General features: G+C 46.0%; 3 protein-coding genes across 3 annotated transcripts; 1 reads left to right on the plus strand and 2 right to left on the minus strand.

Annotated features, from left to right (window-relative positions):
• Positions 1 to 4,723: 4,723 nt before the first annotated feature.
• Positions 4,724 to 5,882, minus strand: LOC101786626 (xyloglucan endotransglycosylase/hydrolase protein 8). Its single transcript, XM_004972451.2, has 2 exons — positions 5,565 to 5,882; positions 4,724 to 5,458 (listed from the first exon to the last, which is right to left on the minus strand). The coding sequence occupies exons 1-2, from the start codon at positions 5,829 to 5,831 to the stop codon at positions 4,895 to 4,897; spliced, it is 831 nt and encodes a 276-aa protein (XP_004972508.1). The 5' UTR covers positions 5,832 to 5,882; the 3' UTR covers positions 4,724 to 4,894.
• Positions 5,883 to 8,205: 2,323 nt separating this feature from the next.
• On the plus strand, positions 8,206 to 9,404 carry LOC101752480 (xyloglucan endotransglycosylase/hydrolase protein 8). Its single transcript, XM_004972452.2, has 2 exons — positions 8,206 to 8,531; positions 8,637 to 9,404. Exons 1-2 carry the CDS (start codon positions 8,259 to 8,261, stop codon positions 9,198 to 9,200), a joined length of 837 nt encoding a protein of 278 aa, XP_004972509.1. The 5' UTR covers positions 8,206 to 8,258; the 3' UTR covers positions 9,201 to 9,404.
• Positions 9,405 to 19,884: 10,480 nt separating this feature from the next.
• Positions 19,885 to 21,282, minus strand: LOC101752890 (xyloglucan endotransglycosylase/hydrolase protein 8). Its single transcript, XM_004972453.4, has 2 exons — positions 20,888 to 21,282; positions 19,885 to 20,798 (listed from the first exon to the last, which is right to left on the minus strand). Exons 1-2 carry the CDS (start codon positions 21,158 to 21,160, stop codon positions 20,220 to 20,222), a joined length of 852 nt encoding a protein of 283 aa, XP_004972510.1. The 5' UTR covers positions 21,161 to 21,282; the 3' UTR covers positions 19,885 to 20,219.
• Positions 21,283 to 22,104: the final 822 nt, after the last annotated feature.

Here is a 22,104-nt window from a genome sequence, read left to right on the forward strand (position 1 = left end):
ATAAAATGTAATCACAGTTTGAAGATAAATTCATTTTTTTTAAAAAAAACTCTATGCAGCCCTCATGAGTACAACACTCCGCAACAAGTTAATTTAAAATTAAAAGTTTTATTTATTTTCTCTGTCTAAGTTGATAAAACATCAATTAATGGTTGGAAAGTTTTAGGAAAATAATAAAATCAGAGACTCATTATAAGTAACCAAATCACACACGACACAAAGCAATCAATCGTACTAACAAACTTGAAGTTTTATTACTAACTATTTCCTTTATCTAAAAAAGAACCAAATGTGGTTGTGGACAAATGCTCATGGCAACCTACAGCTCACATTACCCTGGTTGTCATTTATTTGGTGGGTGATCCTATGCCTATGCATGGGAACTGTTTGGAGGGGTTTCTGGGGTATAGTACTCTGGCTCAATGCTCTTAAGAGTCGGGTGATGAATCAAGGCGCGGAAAACCTGTGAGAGCGTGTAGGTGACGAAGTCCCAATAGCAGAATAGCAAACCTCAGCATCCAACTTTTTCTTAAGTGTGCTACGGTCTTCTCAACATCATGTTCGTAGGCGATTGTCGATGACCAGTATCTCGTCCACTGCCTCATCCATACCCCTGTCTAGAGCAAGTGCCGGACGAACTTTATCGCGAAGCTTTGGAATAATCTTGCTCATTGCCAAGAGAGTGCACTGTATTTTCCATGCTGCAGGCTATACGTGTCGATCGCATCTCCTTCAAGTAGTAGTCGCAAACACAGAAAAGATCTTGCTGTGCTGCATCATGAACACCAGCCTGAAAGGTTAGTAAATGTTAAGGGTGTGCCATGTAAATATGCACCTCCACGTACCATTCTTCTTTGTCATCTGGTAGGATGTACTTGCGTCCCACAAAGAGCGGTACCTTCTCATGTCCATTGTCTTGGAGAATCTCCCAGAGCGGATTAGGCATCAGTCCTAAAGTGAGCTCATTAAATCCCGAGGAGTTCTTGACATCGATAGGCTCTAGGTTTTCAGCTATCTACAAGTTGAAAAGAGACAATGTTAGAAAACATTAAAAAATACAATATAAACATTTAACATAGTTTGTAAATAAATTAGTATCATTGAGTCGTCAATTTCTACTAATAACATCGGCTCTAGTATCACTTTTGTCACACCCATTTTTTAAAAATAAAATCGAATGATCACCATGTACGCCAATATGAGTTTAATCATGCACGTGACAATTACAATAGTGAATCATGACAATGTTAAGAGAAATCGCTAACAGGTTGACTCGATTTCCTTTCTTGCCCAAGATGGCAGTTTCTCCGTGAGCATTGCATATATTGGAGCAGCGGTCAGTACTGGTTTTACCCGGATGAGAGGACCACTCCTCGCCATTAGTGGCCTTTGCAGAGAAGGAAGCTTTCTGGTCACTGATTCAACCATTGGCATCCAACAGGATTTTTGGAACGCCTTAGTGCTGAACGGCCATCCAAGGTATTTGATTGGCAATTGGGTAACACACCCAAGAATGCTCAGCTTGATCTGCACCGTAAATTGGCGTGATGAAGCAATTGCACAGGTTGGTGCGTCCTCCGAAAATGTCCAAGATTCTGTTAATTGTCCTGGCTTCCTTCACATCGGTCAAAGACAGATACGTATGTGACTGATATTACTACTCATGTGCTCCTTGCATTGATTTGAACAAGGAATGCGACCATTCCTGCATACACGCGCGCGACCTTGTGTGGTTGAACACGACATGCACATGCAGAAGATGATAAGCAGGTAGGAGCACATGCCATGTCGTCGTCTATGCATTTTGCCTGTAAGCGCGTTCAAGACTGAACATAATAATGCAAAAGGCACATGAAGATACCGCTAAAAGCAGGGGCCTTCCTCTGCACAGAGAAGAGGGCGGCAGATCGACTTTTGGCCAAAGTGTCAACGGAAACAGAGACGCTGTACTTTTTATTCTAAACACAACGTTCACTTAGACACGCACACACTCAACCTTACGAATACACACACTCAACGTACTTTTTATCTTCGAGAGATTGAGCCAGCAGATCCTCGAGATTGATGGAGACATCTCGCTATTAATGGGCATGTCGTCTATCACAGAAAGAAAAAGTGCCGGTTAAATTTTGGAATAAATCCAAGAAAACGCGCTCACCAGCTGCGCGGAGATCCTATACCATACCATGTCGATCAGTTCCAACAACACGAACCGGTATTATCAGTGGGCAGAACAAAAGCATGTATGGGTATTGCCGATGACACAGGCGCCGGTGCCGGAGCAGGTTTTTTTATATAAACATGAGGGACTAATGATTGGGGATTTGGGGTTGGCACAGTCGGCTATGGAGATGCAGCGTATGCATGAGAGGATAAGAAAACAGCGTGCTACTGCCTTTCTGGATAAGAAAACGTCAACCAATATATATTTGATGAATTAATCTAACATACAGGTACAACACCCACGTATGGCATTCTAGGATAGCAGATGGATCATTGTGTCTACGCATTTGGTACACGCACATGGATGCAGATTCCAGTTCGCTAACCTCATCCTGTTATGTCCATTTTTTCTTTAACCGCTTTCAGACAGGACTTGCCAAATAGCTATATGTGGCTAGTTCTGAATACAATTTCGTGTGCTACAAATTGTAATATGGGAGGTACCATTTTTAATGCCTACTAGATACAAAAATCCATACAATTTACCTTATGAATAACTTATTCTCAAGTTGCCTATGGTTTTATACAGACGATTTTGGAAAATCCCTGAGGGGAAAACAAACTAGAACTAAAGAAACCCAAACAATATTTCAACAAAAAATTGTGGATCACTTAGTAAAAGTCTTAATTAGACAAAAAAACCCTTGGTTATTTGAGAAAATTCTAAAAAAGACTAATAAACCATCACCATCCGCCAAAATACACGAGAAATGTTGGAAATCTAGTAGTATATATTATGCCTGTGAATAAAAAGCATATTTGTGTTTCGGAGTGATCAGTACAGTGGCCTATGATTGATATCATACATTTCAATATTTCTGTAAACAACCTCTAAGTTAACATGGGCTCTTGTCACCAATAGAATTCTCTACATTCTTCTATGTTTTGAAGAGAGATTTTTTAAATTATTCTTAACTTCTATTCAATGATATTTGACTTTAAGGAGATTCCCACAGCTCAAACCAACTATCACTACGCCAGAAACAATTTGTTCTGGCATGTCAAAATTAGCATGCTAGCAGACAGAATTGGCACCCGTTAGCACAAAGGTGACCGGGACCGCTGGGCTAGTGCCCGCCAGTACAGATGGGATGCATCTGTACTAGCGGGTGCGTTAGGTGGCCCGCCACCACAAATGCTGCTCAGATAAAGCTGCGAACAGTTTCTTCCCCAGCCAACCTTCCATTTGGAGCTTGCCCGAGAAGAGCTCGGGAAAAGCTCCAAAAATACTAAATCTAAGGGGGAAGGTTTTGCTCTTATTTTCTTTGGAGGAGGTCGCTATAAAAGATAAATTTGTGCCATTCCAACCTTCTTTTTCAACTTCTATCCATCATTTCTAGCTTCATTAGGTTGTCATCTAGATCTACATTTAGACCTAGAAGAGAGAGAAAATAACTAGAGATGGATATTTTTTAAAATAAAATTCTATGATCATATTATAACAATTACAATGCTATATTTATTATTTTAATGTAATATAGAATTGAGTTTGATTGAATTTAATATATAACTAAGTTTGATTTTTTTTTCCTTCTACTTATTAATTATTACATCCATGGTTTAATTGAGTTTCATTTAGGGTAATATAGAATTATTTTTTATTATATTTTTTCCTACTTATTAGTTACTGCATCCATAATTTAATTGAGTTTATAGAATTGCGACCCATAGCTCATTAAATTAGTTAATATAACATAGAATTGTTGTCATAGGTTGTTAAAGATGGATCATAGAGCATGGATGTATGGCATACGAAAACTTTCGCATACATTCATGTTAGAGGTATCAAAGTTTGTGGAGGTTGCGGAGAAGCACGCTCGCATTTGCAAGATAAAGCAAATACGTTGTCCGTGTTTTGATTGTAGCAACAATCTTGTATAGGAGAATACTAATGTCATTAAGAGGTATTTGATAAAGCGAGGTTTTGTGGATGGATACACAATTTGGTCCCACCATGATGAGGCAGGAGGTACTTTCAACAACACAGACATTGATACTGGCTCTAATGAAGTGGGTGGTGATGATGCAAACAAAAATGATCATGCTATGATGGATGATGATTATGACCGTGGAGATCAAAATGGTGATCAAACAGATGCGTGTGTGGAACCACACGTGGACGAGGAACATGATGTTGATACGGAGGACATGTTGCGCCACATTGAACCAGAAGTGTTGCTAGGGAGTGCTAAAGGGTTAGAGAATTTCGAGACACTCAAGAAGGCAGCAAAGGACTGTATGTATGAGGGATGTGGGAAGAAGTGAATAGTGTTGCGTTTCGTCCTTCATTTTCTGATCCTGAAGGCTAAATTCGGCTAGTCAGACAATAGTTTCAATGATTTCTTACTCTGCTGGGCAAGTTGCTCCTGAAGCCTACCAGCACAGACGGTATTTGTGCTGGCCCAAGATTGCTGGTGGGTACGATACCTGCTAGCACAAATCTGTTCTAGCCGTCAGCATAAAGTATTTCTAGCGTGGTGTATGTATTGCTGCATACAAATGCACGGTAAAAAATAGCATGCTTCGTTCTTCTGGAAGAAAACTACGTGTACAACCGCCCACACGAGTTGTTGCAGGGCTGCTTTTTAATCACAAATTCACAAAGAGGAACAAAGAATCACAAATCCAATAAAAAGAAACCAAAAGCAATGGATCAGACGGCGCGGATTGATCACTTGCGGCTGCACTCGGCGGGGAGCCCCTGTGGGAACCTCCACCCATCCTGGCAGTAGTTGTAGCGCATGTAGTTGCGCTCCGCCCACCTCACCGTTCCCAACTCGGCGCCATTGAGCCTCTTCCTCATCCACCCACCCCTGCCGGCATTGCACGCGCCGCCGGCGACGCAAGCGTTGGCGTAGAAGCTGCGGTAGGAGACGACGAAGGGCGCGCTGTTCCAGTCGATGGGGATCTTGCCCTTCTCAGTGGCCCAGTAGCTGCCATCCCACAGCGTGGCGTGCAGCGTCATGGGCTTGGAGCTCGGGTAGGGCAGGTCGGCGTAGCGCTTGAAGGACCGGATGAACACGTTGTCGACCTTGAAGAGGATGTTGGTGGGGTTCCAGATGATGGTGTAGGTGTGGTAGTCGGCTGAAGGGTCGAACCACAGGTTGAACTGGTGCTCCTTCTTGCCGTCGCCGTTGGCCCACACATTGGTGTTGAGCACCACGGGCTGGCCGCTGGAGTTGCCCATGAACTCCATGTCGATCTCGTCGCGCCAGTCGTCGGTGCCGGACGAAAGCTGCAAATATATTGTCCCACACAGAAGAGTATCTCAGCTAAGGATCGAGCGAGAGGGGTTTTTTATTTGGTACTTGTCGTGTATAGGTAAAAAGCTAACAACTTACGTAGAAGCAGGAGACAGTGCCGGCGGAGTTTCCCCGGATCAGCTTCATCTCGAAGCTGAACTCACCGTATAGGTACTGCTGCTTGGAGTTTAGGCCGGCGGCGCCGGAGTTCCGGTCAAGTTTGAGCATCACCACCTGCTGGCCTGAAGCGTCGTATCCCTTGCGGACGGTGCCATCCGTGGTGAATTGTCTGAGCCAGGACGTCGCCGAAACGACTTGCAAGTACGCGAGGACGACAGCGAGCAGAGCGAGAGAACGCCGCGCCATGGTGGCTACTCTAGAGCTTCTTGGAAATGAGCTTGGAATGTATAGTGTAGTGGATTGTTTGGTTGTGGGGCGAAGGAGATGGCGCGGCTTTATAGGGTGGGCGTGGGGGTCTTCACCCTGACGGTGGCACACGTCTTGTTGACGAAGTTAGCATGGGAACTTCTTTTTCATGCATTATTGGGTGGGCGCGAAGGTCGTTACAATTATTCGGGTTGCACATGGGCTACAATCAGCAATAATCTTGAGGGCTCCTTTGGAAGCAGTAGCACATCCCTACGGTGATTTTTCTGGACATCCGCATCCCTCCCCAGCCCAGGGGAGAAAAGCTCCCCTCTTCATGCTCCTCAACACTCATTGATTCTAATCAAAAGAAAACAATAGCCAATATTGAAAAGTTCATTGAAACAGGAGCTGTATTCATGATGTGAAGTGGGCACAAGAGGCTTCTTGGTGTTAAGTTGTAGTTGTAGCAGCACTGGAGGCAGACAGCTGCAGAGAAAAAACATGTAACATCAGTTATATTAGTTTCATTCTCTGTAACATCAGTTATATTAGTTTCAACGAGTAGGATGCTAGACTGCTAGCTCAAGCAACACTAGAGATCATAAAAAAGACATAACTTCTTAACACCAGAACTAGGATTCTTGACATCAGTGGCATTAGAAAATATTAATGCTTATTTTATTCAATCAATACCACATCAATGGGCAACTCATTCAGCAATGCTATAGAAGATAAGAGCTGATTTAAGCTTCTGCTGTTGTAACTAGCTGCAACCTGCTGAAATCAAGTAGCAGAACCTGCTGAAATCAATGTTTGCAGTTAATTGACTTGCTCTGGTTAGAGACATTATGGCTGCTAATTGACTTGTTTTTATCTGGCCGTAGCACCTAGCAGGTCCTGTTTAGCATGATCAACTACGCCATCATGCACTGTAATCTTCACTATCGTCATGCTGATCAGCCCATATTTGGAACTCGTGCTGATCAGCCCGTGGATGTATATCCGACACTCGCCCTTGCCTCCACTACCGTCATGACCACTCCCAAGCCAACTCTTCGTTGCTGCCTCCACCGGGGATCGACATCACCGTCATGGCAAGTGGTGTCCATGCTGCCTCGCTGCCCCCTCTATCTCCTCCTAGGCCTGCAACTACCACAGGCTATCCTAGCATCCGGAGCTTCCTCTATGTCCGACCGACAAAAGTACCCCTCCTCGCCTAAAACCTGAACCCATGCAGAAGCAGTCCATCAAGAAAAAGCCTACTTGCAGCCAACCCAAAGGGCTAATTGCAAATAACTAGTTGAGTGCAATAGAATCTTAAAGTAGGAGAAAGCACAAGAGAATTTAATTTACCGCACCCCGCTTCCACTGCAGGCATTATATGAACCCATGCACTTTGAAGTATTGAAATACATTGAAGTATCCCAATAGTTCATCATTGCGCCAAGAACTTCAGTGACACGATTTTGGCTTTTTGAGCATGCATGATTATTAGCATCTAAGTAAAACGGTTTGGTCTGAACATCTCATGTCTTTCCAGTGTGTATATTCACACGGCCAGACGATGGAGAGCAAGCTAATTTATTCTGTTCTAGCTAGCACACAAAGCATCATTGCGCGCTGGCCCCCCAGCACAGCTCTGTTTGACGACTAACGGCTACTATTCAGGATTTAGCTCTCTATGTGATGCTTATGCATGATAAGTCGATAACATGGCATGTCCGCAACGACGTTGGTTGATGTGATGGGAGAGGCTCGGAGTGGTTATGCAACGAACGCGCAACTAACCCAATGAATGGAGAGATTAACGAGGCATCATCGGTGACACTTGACTTATTCCTAAGCTTGATTTTGGTTCGCTCATCGATGCTGATGAATTCCAGAGTTCCTTATGGTTGACAGATGATGCAAGGCAGCACATCAGTGGCAAGCTTATGTTCAGCCCATGTTTGGACTGTCTGTCAAAAGCAAGTAAATTATCTTCAGAAGACTGATATAATGTTCAGGAAGGGGGGTTTTACCTCTTTCGAAAGGAAACATGTGGCAAAATTGGTACAGTTGAGCAAAGTACCCTATCTGAACCTTACCATCCGTTCAATTCCACAATAATCTATGTTCCTTAGGACACATCATCAAACTGCCAATGAATATCAACACCCAAGATTATCGCTGATTGTATTGTAGCCCATGTGCAGCCCGAATAATTGTAACGACCTTCGCGCCGACCTTATAATGCAAGCCAAAAAAAAAGTGCCCCATGCTTTCATCAACAAGACGTGTGTCCCTGCCCCAGCACCGTCAGGGGCAGACCACCATGGCCACCACTATAAAGCCGCGACATCTGCGCTTCTTCGCATCACACACAACCCAAGCGCACTTCACTTTCCAAGCCCATCTCCAAGAAGCTCTAGAGCGGCGGCCACCATGGCGCGGCGTTCTCCGGCTCTGCTCGCCGTCGTCGTTGCCCTCGCGATCTTGCAGGTCGCCTCGGCGGCGTCCTGGCTCAGAGAATTCACCACAGACGGCACCGTCCGCACGGGGTACGACGCGTCTGGCCAGAAGGTGATGATGCTCAACCTCGACCGGAGCTCCGGCCCCGCTGGGTTCAACTCCAAGGAGCAGTTCCTCTACGGCGAGTTCAGCATCGAGATGAAGCTCATCCGGGGAGACTCCGCCGGCACAGTCTCCTGCTTCTACGTAAGTTATTAGCTTTTTATCTAGACTTGACAAGTACAAAAATAAAACAACTCGCTCGACCATCCTTTGCTGAGATGTTCTTCTGTGTGGGCAATGTAATTGCAGCTTTCGTCCGGCACCGACGACTGGCGCGACGAGATCGACATGGAGTTCATGGGCAACTCCAGCGGCCAGCCGGTGGTGCTCAACACCAACGTGTGGGCCAACGGCGACGGCAAGAAGGAGCACCAGTTCGACCTGTGGTTCGACCCCTCGGCCGACTACCACACCTACACCATCATCTGGAACCCGGAGAACATCCTCTTCAAGGTGGACAACGTGTTCATCCGCTCCTTCAAGCGCTACGCCGACCTCGCCTACCCGAGCTCCAAGCCCATGACGCTGCACGCCACGCTGTGGGACGGCAGCTACTGGGCCACGGAGAAGGGCAAGGTCCCCATCGACTGGAACAGGGCGCCCTTCGTCGTCTCCTACCGCAGCTTTTACGCCAACGCCTGCGTCGCCGGGGGCGCGTGCCACGCCGGCAGGGACGGGTGGATGGGCAAGAGGCTCAACGGCGCCGAGTGGGGCACCGTGAGGTGGGCGGAGCGCAACTACATGCGCTACAACTACTGCCAGGATGCGTGGAGGTTCCCGCAAGGACTCCCCGCCGAGTGCAACCGCAACTGAGCTGATCGATCAGCATCGTCAGCTGTGTGATCAGCATCTTTTTATTGGATGTATCATTCTTTTTCTTCTTTGTGAACTTGTGATTAAAAAGCAGCCCTGAGGAACCGTGTGGGCGGTTGTACACCTAGTTTTAATTTTCCAGATGAAAGAAGCATGTAATTTTTATCGTGCCTTTTCATACAGCAATATTTATAGTTGTTGTGAGCTGGGAGAATCTTCTTAAAGTCATGGAGCAAACATCATTGAATAGAAGGAAAGAGTAATTTAAAATATTTCTCTTTAGTAAGAGAACAAATTACAAAATTCTATTGTTGACGAGAGCCCATGTTTGCTAGAGTTTGTTTACAGAAATAATTAAATGTGCCATATGAACATAGGCTACTGTACTGATCACTCCAAAACACGAATACGCTTTTTATTCACAGGCATCATATATTAACTGATTTCCAACACTTCTCGAGTGTATTTTGGAGAATGGTGATGGTTATTAGTCTTTCTAATTAGAATTTTCTCTAATAGCGAAGGGTTTTTTGGGCTAATTAAGACAATTAATAAGTGATCCACGGTCCTTTGCGGAAATGTTCGTTGAGGTTTCTTAGTTCCTAATTTGTTTTTCTTTTCTCAGGGATCGTTCAAAATAGTCTGTAAAACCATAGGCCACTAGAGAAAAAAATTATTAACAACAATAACCCTTGGGCATTACAAAACAAATACTTGGAAAATATTGAGTATGTTGTGGTGATAGTCGGAGCCTTCTACAGTCAATCAAAACTTAATCGCAATAAGGTACCAAAATTGTAGGAATTTTGTTATCTAGTACTTCCTCCGTTTCAAATTCTAAGTCATTTTAGCTTTTTTATTCATAGATACTATTATACATCTAGACTATACTTCGTGGGACATACTATTTGGGACGAAGGGAGTAGGCACTAAAAATTGTACCTCCCATTACTTCGTGGTACCGTTTGGTGGACAGTAAAAAGTCTGTTGTAGCTTTGTAGAACACCTAATTGTGTTCAGAACTAACCACATGATTGCTATGGCTATTTGGCAAGTCCTGTCTGAAAGCGTTTAACGAAAATTGGACATAATGGGATGAGGTCAGGGAACTGGAATCTGCATCCATGTGCGTGTACCAAATGGGAAGACACAATGATCCATCTGCTATCCTAGAATGCCATACGTGGATGCTGTACCTGTATCTGTATGTTAATAGGAGTAGATCAATCAATACATATTGGAAGACGTTTTCTTATCCAGAAAGACAACAGCACGCTGTATCATGCATCATGGCATCATGCATACCCTGCATCCCTCCATACCCGACTACACTGTGCCAACCCCAATCATTAGTCCCTCATGTTTGTATACAAAAACCTGCTACGGCACCGCCGCCTGTGTCATCGATCACACATCCTTTTGTGCTGTCCACTGATCATACCGGTTGGTGTTGGTGACATAACGAAAGAATCGACATGGCATCGGGTCTGTTTCCGTTGACACTTTGGCCAAAGCCGGACGCCCTCCTCGCTGTGTAGAGAGAGGCCGCTGCTTTTTGCGGTATCTTCAACGCGCTTACAGGCAAAAACTTCATAGACGACGACATGGCATGTGCTCCGGTGTACGCGCGGCCGGGCGGGCAAATGAACGAGCGCAACAGACATCATCGGTGGATGCCGTGTCTCCTCGCGGCGCCGCACGCCCCTCCCGTCGCGTCCACCGCTGACGGCCGGGCTACCTGCTCATCATCACCTGCATGTGCATGTGCATGTGCATGTGCACGTCCACCCACCGGCGGACGCGCCAGTGTCAAGAACCACATCTTCTGTTACATACGTGGAATGCTATACTCTGTCTTTGACCATAGGCATGCTTAATTGGCCAGGTCCTGGCAGCTAAAGATGGAAAAGTGGTACATCAATCCCTCCTCCTTCAGTTCATCCTTACCAGCCATTTTTTTTGTTAGGACAAAAACTTTAACTGATAATTACTCTATTAATGTATCATTTATGTGATAAAAAAATTGTAGATAGTGTTTGGGGTTTGTCGAAATGTAACGTAATTAATCGCTTTACGGACGGGAACGGATCTATGTACAGTTGTTTGTTTCTAGTCATCAGTGATGGTAATCAATTAAAACCCTGTAATCAGATCATAGGCCCATGCAAACTCTATCATCATGCCAGCGACCTCCTTCTCCGCTCCCATCTCTCGTCTCCTATCCCATCTCTTGATCTCTTCTCCCATTCCTTGCATACGGATCTGTTCTTGAGATGGCGGGGTGGAGGAGGAACGATGGCGCCATTCACAGCAGCAGCAAGGCCATCTCTATCAGCGATGATGTCTCCTCCTAATCTTCCCTAGCTTTGGATGGATTTGTGTTCCAAGATCTTGCTCACCATGGATGTTGCTGCTATAGAGATTGGGGGATTTTCTCGGGTTGCAAATATTGGGAATGATTTTGGTGTTTCAAGGTTCATCGTGTTTGTATGAAAGATTGGTTTTGACTTTAATTACCTGTTGAATTCATCTTGAAATTAAACCGATGCTTCCTTTCAGACCTGTATCTTTCTTTTTTATGTTCATTGTTGGTTGTCCTCTTCTTCTTTTTTCGCAAAATCAAATGAACTTTGGTATCTGATAACGTTACAGACGTGCAATCAAATAAAGAGATTAAACACCCATTCCACCATTATGCACCATGATCTCATTCGTTTTGTGTTTACGTTATTGTACAAACCACATACTATCATAGTAATAACTACTCCCTCTATCCTTAAAAGTCTGTATAGTTTAACAACATGCAAATTATATGTTGTGGTCGTAATATTTCTCATGATAAATCTAAAAGCATAAATCTTATAATATTGCGAGACTATCACCTCAATGGCCATGGGAGATTGATTTCTCATGCAAATTTTAGGATTGGGGTATTTCTCTCTCGAGACAAACACGAAAATTTAGAAGGGGCTAATCATAGAAAAGACTACACTTAAATATTATAGTATTGGAGAGTAGGATTTCTGTTTTATAATGAACTGGTTTTGCTATAAGTCCATTTTCTGAGTATATTATTTTTGTGTATAATGGCAATGAGAAATTTAGGTTATTTTTCACCGAAATATATAGCAGTTATCCCACTGCTTGTGTTGTTGTTCCTATTTGGTTCTAATTAGACAAAATCATAAGTGTTTCTGTTAAACATAAAACTTGCTTGATTAGAATAACATTTATCTAGAACTTCAAATACAACATCACAATATAATCTTATTGTGCATTCTTCAAATGAAATATACTTCCTCCAGTCACGAAGTCTTGGGGTACATATGCCATCAACTTGTGCAGTTTCACTAATGATAACATGTTTCTAATAATTATTACCTCCATTCTAAATATAATATGTGTTAATCTTATCCTAAGTCAAGATTTTAAACATTACCAAAGTGTATACAACGTATACAAAATACCTAATAATTAGATATTGTAGATGTTAGTGCACCTTGCTATAAACATGGTTAGAGTTAGAGAAGTTTGTCTGATGAAAAACCTAAAATATCTTACATTTTGAAACAAATGGAGTAGACTAGAATCATGATAATGGTATCCATATACTTCATTTTATACAAATAGTGGAAAATTCTTATTTCACGTAGGATGATAACTTAATTCATTTTCTTGACCCTGAAAAAGTTTCCCTCCCTAATATAACACCAAGTTCACATGTTCATTCATTATTTGATATTTTCATTAGTTATGTTTGTTAATTTAGGTGAAAATATCTCCAAAACACCTCCAAAAATCACAAAAAAAATTATAGTGATAAAATAAATGAAGATTAACTGACTTTTATTAAAAAAACACATGCACCTTTAAGGTTTTAAAATAAAAATTCACCAAACTAGAGTACTTGTAAAACTTATTCACTTTTTATAGCAGAAAACACTTTTAAAAAATTATAGGAAAATAAAAAATATTCCTCATATCAGATGCAGTAATTCATTAAATTATATTCTAGCATAAGTTACATAGAGAATTATGAAGAATAGGAAATTTTAGAAGAACCTCATAATTCGCTATGTATCCTGTGATGGTAAACAATTTTATAAGTTACATCTCATTTGAAGAATATTGGTTGTTTCCCAATTATTTTTGGAAAGCACTTTAATGCCATAAAAATTCAAATATTCTTCAAAAGTAGCCGAATTTGTTAAATTTTAATTTGACAACTACAAAGGTACATGTGTGTTTTTAAGCAAAATGGAATCTTCTACATTTGTTCTATGCCTAGAAAAAGTTTCATGAATTTTGAAGGTGATTTGATGGTTGTTTCGTCTGACTTAACTAATGGAAATGATGAAAATGTTAAATAAAAAATAAAAGTTAGAACTCAGCGTCATATAAGGGACAAAAGAAAATTCCAGGATCAAGAAAGGAATTGAGTCATCTTCTAGTATCAAATAAGAAATTCTCTTACAAATAACTATGCATATTTGTAGATTTGCCTCAACCATGATATTTTGCAAGCTAACCATTCCAATTCAAATATTCAAACATTACCCGTCCACCAGCAATTGTAAGTTGGTTCACTATGGCTTCAAAGTTCCCACTTTATCACACTCACACGCTTTTGTGCGTGAGTGTCGTGCAAGAGCGGGCCCACTTCAATTCAAGGGTACTCAATTGAATACCTGTTATTTTTTAAAACAAATTATGCATAGTATATAGTATGTACATGTATTAAAAAAAACAAAGAATGACACAAACAAAGAGTAACCAACCACCTCTCCCTACCCCGCTCCTGGCCCAATGGCATCATGGTCCAATTTGGTCTGCCACTCTGCCTTAGCCCAATTCTCTGTTCCTGGCTGTTGTACCGTGTGGCAAAACTATGCTCCTAGCCTCCTCCCGTTCCTTTCAACCTTCCGCTGTTGGAATCAACGGCGGGCAAACCTAGGCGGTCGACCACTGACTGCCACCGTGCCGCGAATGGTGCATGCGTCGAAGGGCGCGATCACACCTCGCACGGAGCATGGAGCGCATCGCGTCATGTGGCCAGGGGGCGGCCGACCAAGACACGGACCTTGGACACCACTGCCCTTCTCCGGCAATTATCTGGGCCCACCTCTGGTGTCGTGTACATGTATGCATGTATAGTTGTCTCTGTCCTATAGTTGTGGAGTAAAAAAATTACTCAATTTCCTTTTTATAGATCACATGCAGACTCAAACTATTCTCCATGTTTGACAAACAAGTAGCCTAAGAAATTGTAGATTATAGCGTACAAATGTGGTAGTCGTGGGCACTGTAAAATAAGAGTAAATTTTTTGCACAAATAAGAGTTATTATTAACCTTCAAACTATGGCCTCGAAAACAGTACCAGATCAAACTGTTCCCTACGTTGTGCAGCAATGGTAACGTATGCAGTGCGAGACGAAGTACAGGAATTAAAGAGCTGATCAAATCACATATGGATGAGCAGTTACAATGTTGACCTCTTCTAGTTCTAACCGTGTCCAACGGGGGCTCCTGTACATGGAATGGAAGACAGATCGACCAGCAACTGCGTTGCACGTCCCAGTACGGTGCAACAACACACGCACGCTAGATCCTACGCGCCGGGCATGCCGACCTGCTCCCTCTAGGTCCGTCCGCCAGGGAATGGAAGCCCCCGACAATCCCGAACCCTAAAACGGATTCCGGCGACGACGGATGGCGGCGCGAGTGGACATCACCGGAGGAGTGAACAGCGGCACGTGCAGAACAGCGGCGGGGCGAGAAAACGAGCGAGGCAGAGGAGAAGGACGGCGTTGGATCCGACGGAGAACAGCTCTTGCACGAATCTCAAACTTTGGAAGTTTAATAGCATCCCTCGTTCCCGGTGTCCAACTCCATCCGTTTATTCGGCCCAGTATGGCTGACTACAGAGTGCTCGACATGTTTTCGAGAAAACATTGTGGCCTGCATGCAGCGCTGAGGGAACGATAGCTTTCTGCTTATTAGATGAAGGCGAATTGGATGCATACTGGAATGAGATCCCACTGCCCCTTGCGTGATGCTGGAGCTGGAGCTGCTCTTTTTCTTTTTTCCTTTTTTTTTTTTTGCGTTTCACCGAGAACAGAATGGCATTTCCTATGTTGCTTCACTGACCAAGGGCTCTAAGAAAGCGACGTATACGGAGCAGACCCGTGGAATTGTACAGTAACGACATTATATTTGTTGTTACACCACCGTGTGCTCCAAATTAACCTCTCAGGATAATGGAGAAGAGTACAGAAGCAAATAAAAAACCTATCCCAAAAAAAACCAGCATTCGAGGCATGATTTATAGCATGATTAGCCATTAACAAGAGAAGAGTTAGGTCTGAGCATCCATCGTAGTCCAGTGCGGCAGGCAACCTTTATTCCATCACAGGCCCACAGAGCACTCCATTCCCTCATTGAGCGACGGCCCGCCCCCCATCACAGCTTTCTTGGGCCCCTTGCGCAGCAATGCATTCATCTTGACAAGCCAGCCTCGCCATCCTGGGATCTGATACAAGAGAGAGATAAGCATGAGCGCATTATTCTGTCGCCCACTGGCCCCAAATCTGGAGCGCTTTTAGATAAGCACCAGATGTGTCTTCGTCGTCGCCGTTGCGCATGTCCCCCTGCAATTCCAGCGTGGAAAGGCACGGGGGCTAGCTCCCCTTTTATCCATCTCCTTGTCTTGATCAGTTGACATGGTGTGCAGTAACCGCCGTTGCTGCTGCTGGTGTGATATTTGCCTTTACATGATTAGGTGAGCACAATTGGCATGCGATTCGGATGGAATTGACTAGCTTTATTTCTTTTCTTTCTTTTTCCAAATGTTATTGCGCAAAATTACCAAAAACTGCAGAAGCAAACAGAGCAGCTGCTCCCCGCGTCGTTCTCCCGGGCGGCTCGGGCGGTCTCAGACTCACCGCCACAAGGCTTTCCCCCACTTGCTCCCAAACCTACCGCCGTCGGAGCTTGACGCCAGAAGCCCGGTGGAGGGCAAGGATGGCGGCGGTAGGGACTTTACTCTCCTTTCCATGTCTAATGGTGGAGGTTCATAGCACGGGTCAACCCATAGAGGAGGGATGTCCGGGCTGGTGGTCGTCGCTGCAGATCCGGCTCCGCTGCGGGCAGATCCGGCGTCCTCTCGCCCGGATCTACAGCCTTCATGCCCAGAGCTATCTGTCAGTGGACGCACTGCCGCGGGTGCGAGGTAACTGCATGGGCGCGATGGTGACCCGAGCGCGGCCACTGTAGCGGGCTAGGGATGGATGCTCACGAGCGTGGGACGGCCAGCCGCCTGCGCACCACCCCTACTCCGGGTGGCTGGGTCTAGCCTTCCAAGACGGTGTCGTGCAGGGTGAGGGACCTGCACGGCAACGGACCGGTGGCAGGCATGCGTGTGTGCTGCACGAGTGAGGGTCGCACGGTTTATGCGATGGCCGAGCGCAGGCAGTGAGGTGGGGTGGTAGCACACGGGCGCGGAGTCTTGGTGGTGGAAGTTGTGGTGGTCAAGCCAGGGGTGAGACCCCGGCAGATCTGGCCAGGGGAGGCTGCGGCGACAGTGGTCATAAGTGGAGGTGGTAGAAGGAGTGCCAGCAGGGCGGCGGCGGCTACATGCGGATACGGCACGAGCCGGCGACTGGCGCAACCGAGGGGGTCTTCGCGCAACGTGAGGAGGCACGGCGGCGGTGCCGCCCCCCAGGGGGCTTCCATGGCTACGGTCCTGGGAGTGTCGGGCAGTGTATGTGCAGTGGCTTCGGATGGGATGCTCCGGGCGAAAGCCTTTTGTCGGCATTGCTGGTGGCGATGGTAGCGGCACCATAGGGCATCATTCTCCTCGCTGGGGGCATCATCTTGGAGCCCTATCCCTGCTGCACGGGGTACTCTGGGTGAAAAACCTGTCCAGATTCTAGACGAGCGACGGCGGCGCCATTGGTGTTGTTCCCTCCTTGGAGACATCGTCTTTAGAGACCCAACTCGACTTGTGGCATTGCTGGTGACGCCATTGATCATGGGAGGCTGCAACAGGTGGTGGCTGCACCACCGCGACAAGCTTGCGATGCTGCAAGGTGGCATGGTGCAGGAGGGCTGGCTTGATGGGGGTTGCCGAGCTTGCGTGGAGACTATCGCAATTCTGGCAGCGGATAGGGGTTGTCGTATTTTTGTCGGATTGGCTGCTTGCAGCGGATCGCAGCGGCTGGCGTTGCTTGGCAACTATTAGTGAGATGTGGGACTGCGTCGGAGGACGGCGCTTGCAGCAACGGCATCGTGGGATGACTATGTTTGCAGCGGACTGCGGCGGGTGGCTCAGCTTTGCTGGGCTACACCGGTATGGTACATCGTCGGAAAACGGCGCAAATAACTTCTTTGGCTGCTGGCCCGATGGCGAAGACTATGTGCGCAGGTGAAGCAACAGAGCGAACTCGACCAACGACGGCAGTTTGGCTGTTTGGTGGAGACCTTGGGAAGCGGGGCAACATTGCTCTCCATTGCAGTATACGAGAAGTCCGGATATAGTGATATCACTCTGTCGGGTAGAGTGTGGTGTTGCAGTAGCACTACGGCGATGAGTCCCGCATGGCGGTGGCTTTCTCGGTGTGGTGCGGTCTGTTTCTTTCATGTTCCTGTCAACGCGAGGTCACGCTTGGAGGTTTCGGCGACTACATGAGCGTGATAATGTTGGATGGTGTCATGATAAGGCTTCGGTTCAGTTGCCGTTGTCGAGTGAAGTGGTGTGGCCGCGTTGATGTCCCAATCCAACCGGTTAGGTTTAGAGGATCCCAATCCAACTAGACGAGTATAGTTTGTTTTTTTTCTTTTTTTTTTCCTCCTATGGCTTCCCGATACCGTAATTTTGTATTTTTCTGCTTATATTAGAAACTCGCATTACGTGTGCAGTTCGTTAAAAAAACCGCAGAGTTTAGGCCACAAAGTGCACCGTTCCTGTTCGAGATCTCCAGCAACATCCAAAAGTGACCCCACCCCTGCTCTGACTTGCTAGGACTGTGTGACCTAGGAGGAGAAACACGTGACGTGGCTAGGCTCCCAAGGATGGAGCAACCTCGGTGTCTCCGCGCCAGGTTGGCAGGCCCTCAATCTCTATGCTATCTGTCCACAGCTCTGCAGAAGGATTGGATATTTTGGATGCTGGAGGGCACCTCCGCGGTGGTGGACGGTGTCAGTGGCACAGTTTCCGTCACCTCGACTACGGTAAGAGAGATCGAGGTGCTCACCCACAGTGTCACAATGGTCACGGGTCACCTCACCACGTCTGTCAAAAAGTTTGGCAAAAAATATTAGTCTCTGACGTGGCATAAATTAAACGCAAACTTAAGAAACTCTAGTAAATCTAACAATAAATTCGACGAGCAAATCCATTAGGGTACCGACATGGTCTTCTCTCGAGATGCCACTTGACTTCAAGCATCTAAAAAATATATTATCTTAAAAAGGAAAACGTCATAGGTTGTGAAGGTGCATTTATTGGTGAATCTATTACTATCAACCTGATATTGTATCATTGTCAATCTATATAAGTTTTACTATTGATATGAGTTTACCTATTGATCGTCCAAGCTAAGAAAAGTTTTGCTTTGAATAAACTTTAAACTTGTATTTCTATTGAAGGAAGTGCTAGTGAGTACTACTCTCTATGTGAATTTATAAGGCATATTTTGCCTGCATATAAACCAAGAAACCATTCAAGATGACTACACTATTTGTTAACCATTTTTTCCTCTATGCGAGGCCAACTTTCTTTAATGTGAGAAAGCCTTTAAAAATCAATTGTACCAATAGTTTTTCTTACCAATAGTCCATTCATTTCTGTAACATAAATGTAAGTGGTTTTAATGCAGCTTCTTCTTGCTGCGGCTGCAGCAGTTGGTTTGCAGCCCAGCCGAACGACTGGACGCACAAGTAGCAGAGCTGCTGCTAGGCAAAGATCCTCCTTTCTGTTTCTGTTAAGCCATCCCCATTCGCAAGTCACGCAGGGCGGCAAGGGCCAGAGAGCTCCTGTAGCGGCTGCTGGCTGCGTGCAGCGGCTGCAGCCATTGCTGCTGAGCAGGCCCGTTACCATTAACTGAAATATACATGGAAGTGAAAACATATCCAATTTATCTGAGTGGCAAGATACTACTGCTCCACCGTTCAGCCTCACTGTCTCAGTCAGGTACTCCACGAATCTGGCAGTTAACGGCGGTGACATGAGGCACGAACTGACCAACCCAAACGCAAGATGCGAGTAACGAACATGATGGTAGGTAGCCCTGCCTAGTTGTGCTCCCCTTTTTGTGTACGACTGCAACCGAAACAGGTTGTCACTCGTCCGGCTCCCAGCTGCCGCACACTCACGACAATCACTGCTCCTGCCGTCGCACTCCCCCATCGTTTACCGACCGCATTCATTTATAGTTCCCACGCAGGGCAGGAATCTAATCCGAACCGCGTATCCAGGCAAAAACTTTGAAAACCAAATGGATCTACTCCTCCGAGGAGTTCAAATCAGAGTCAATCGTCAGGGTATTCTTCATTTTTCTTTTGAAAAACTACTACATGGTAGGTATTCTTTATGGTTTCTCCGTACCTGGCGGCGACTGACACCATGTGCAGGTGCCGGAATAACTAACAAATTCCCAATCTTGTCACTGTGCGATTCACTAGTAGTTGTATATTTACTCCACGAATTCACCTTTATTATCTGTAATCCCTCTCTCAGTAACAATAACCCAAAGTGTAAATAAAAAATAAAAAGAGAGAGAACGAAACCAAGAACACTATGGTGGATGGCAAAATGTACATGGGGGTGGCAAGAAATTGCCGATAGATGCAACATATGTCCTGTCCTGTTCATCGACCAGAGGTGAAGAACAACAAACACCAATGAGGGGATTGGAATCGAGTCATCATCCCTGGAATCAATCAATCAAGAACAATCGGCGGTGGATGTGTAGACGGGGATGATTGGGATGATGAACCGGAGCGAGAAGAATCACAACCAATCAGTGGCGCGAGCACTCGGCGGGGAATCCTTTCGGGAACCTCCAGCCATCCTCGCAGTAGTCGTAGTGCATGTAGTTCTTCTTGGCCCAGGCGACGGTGCCCCACTCGGCGGTGTTGAGCTGCCGGTTCATCCAGCGGTCGGTGCCGGCGGGGCAGGAGAGCGGGCGGCCGTCGCCGTTGGGGGTGCAGGCGTCGGCGTTGTAGCCGCGGTAGGAGACGACGAAGGGGGAGTCGGCCCAGTCGACCTTCACCTTCCCCTGCTGCGTGGCCCAGTAGCTGCCGTCCCAGAGCGTGGCGTGCACGGACATGGGCTTGCCGCCGGGGTACGGGAGGTCGGCGTAGCGCTTGAAGCTCCGGATGAAGAGGTCGTCCACCTTGAAGATGACGTTCTTGTCGTTCCAGATGATGGTGTAGGTGTGGTAGTCGGCCGAGGGGTCGAACCACAGGTAGAACTGGTGCTCCTTCTTGCCGTCGCCGTTGGCCCACACGTTGGTGTTGAGGACAACGGGTTGCCCGCTGCTGTTGCCCATGAACTCCATGTCGATCTCGTCGTGCCCGGGGCCGTCGCCGGAGGTGAGCTGCAAGTAGCAGAAGCATCGGTCTCACGAATCTGAACGATTTATTTGGCTCTCGAATCGAATCATCAGTCGAAACCAAGGTGACTCACGTAGAAGGATGTGACGGTGCCGGCGGAGTTGCGGGGGATGAGCTTCATCTGGATGCTGAACTCGCCGTAGAGGTACTTCTGGCGGGAGCTGAAGGCGCCGCCGGACTGCTGGTTGAGGATGAGCGACGTCACCTGCTGCCCCTGCGAGTTGTAGTCCGCGCGCACGTTGCCGTCGGTCGTGAACTTCTCGTACAGCCACGAGTCCGCCGACGCCGACGCCGCGAGGAGCGCCACCGCCACCGCGACGGACAGAACCCGCCGCGCTAGCGCCATGGATGGGTGGGTGCTCTGCGCTGCTTCTTGGAGGAGTTGGAGGATGAGGAGAGGCTTAGCTGGCTGGCTGGGGTAGTGTGGAGTGTGGACAAGTGCTGTTGGTTCTGTGCGGCCAAGCAGAGGGGGTGGCGCCGGCTTTATACTGCTGGGAGCCTCGGCTTTGGGGGCAGGGCAGGGTACACATTTTGGCTTGGTGATGCGTGGGGCACGGCTCTTTGAGCCTTTTCGCTTGCGGTGTCGGGCGGGCGCGAAGCTTCGGATCGTGACATTCTTGCTAGGATAGGGAGGAGGAGCGGGGGATTGCTGGTTGCCTCTCCGGGATGGGCATGGGCTGGCCGCCACAATCTTCACGCGGACCATTGCACGCTGGCAGAATGCTGCAGACAAGCTGCGTGTAAGGCAGGAACGATAAGCGAGCGTACAAACTGTTGTCGAATCAGATGAAAGATTTTAAAACCGGTATCAATTTTTGAATATTTAAAAGCATACGATCCCTTGAGGATGTGTTAGGCCTAATTTTGGTACTAGAATATTTATTATTTATGTGTTCAGATATTAACAACCTGCAATTTGTCACCTTTTTTTGCAGGAACTGTAATCTGTCACTTCTCATGGTTGGATTGAAATGTGATGATTGTTGATAGGTTTGCTAAACAGATGGAAGTTGGAGGTGTGACTACTTGAATCAATGGGTAATAGCAAAAAAAAAACATTGATCTACTTAAGCAGGAAAGAAAATAATAATACTGACGCTAGTCACAAGCAAGTGATGTTTTGAGTCATGTGCAATTAACCATTACAATTTTTTTTTGCAAATTACTACCTCATGTTCTTTCAGATACAAACACATATCAAGATTATTTAGCCTTCTTAATTCATGATTAACAATTTATTCTAAAGATTTGTGGAGCACTACTCAATTTATATTACAGAATACTTTTACA

Source organism: Setaria italica, chromosome VI, assembly GCF_000263155.2.
Source record: "Setaria italica strain Yugu1 chromosome VI, Setaria_italica_v2.0, whole genome shotgun sequence".
In the NCBI taxonomy this organism is placed as follows: Eukaryota; Viridiplantae; Streptophyta; class Magnoliopsida; order Poales; family Poaceae; genus Setaria; species Setaria italica.

Bases quoted from the DNA above. Each gene is read 5' to 3' on its own strand.
- LOC101786626 (XM_004972451.2), bottom strand. From the start codon at position 5,831: ATGGCGCGGCGTTCTCTCGCTCTGCTCGCTGTCGTCCTCGCGTACTTG. The intron at 5,459-5,564 runs GTAAGTTGTTAG...ATATATTTGCAG, and splicing joins GCACTGTCTCCTGCTTCTAC to CTTTCGTCCGGCACCGACGA.
- LOC101752480 (XM_004972452.2), top strand. From the start codon at position 8,259: ATGGCGCGGCGTTCTCCGGCTCTGCTCGCCGTCGTCGTTGCCCTCGCG. The intron at 8,532-8,636 runs GTAAGTTATTAG...ATGTAATTGCAG, and splicing joins GCACAGTCTCCTGCTTCTAC to CTTTCGTCCGGCACCGACGA.
- LOC101752890 (XM_004972453.4), bottom strand. From the start codon at position 21,160: ATGGCGCTAGCGCGGCGGGTTCTGTCCGTCGCGGTGGCGGTGGCGCTC. The intron at 20,799-20,887 runs GTGAGTCACCTT...TGCTACTTGCAG, and splicing joins GCACCGTCACATCCTTCTAC to CTCACCTCCGGCGACGGCCC.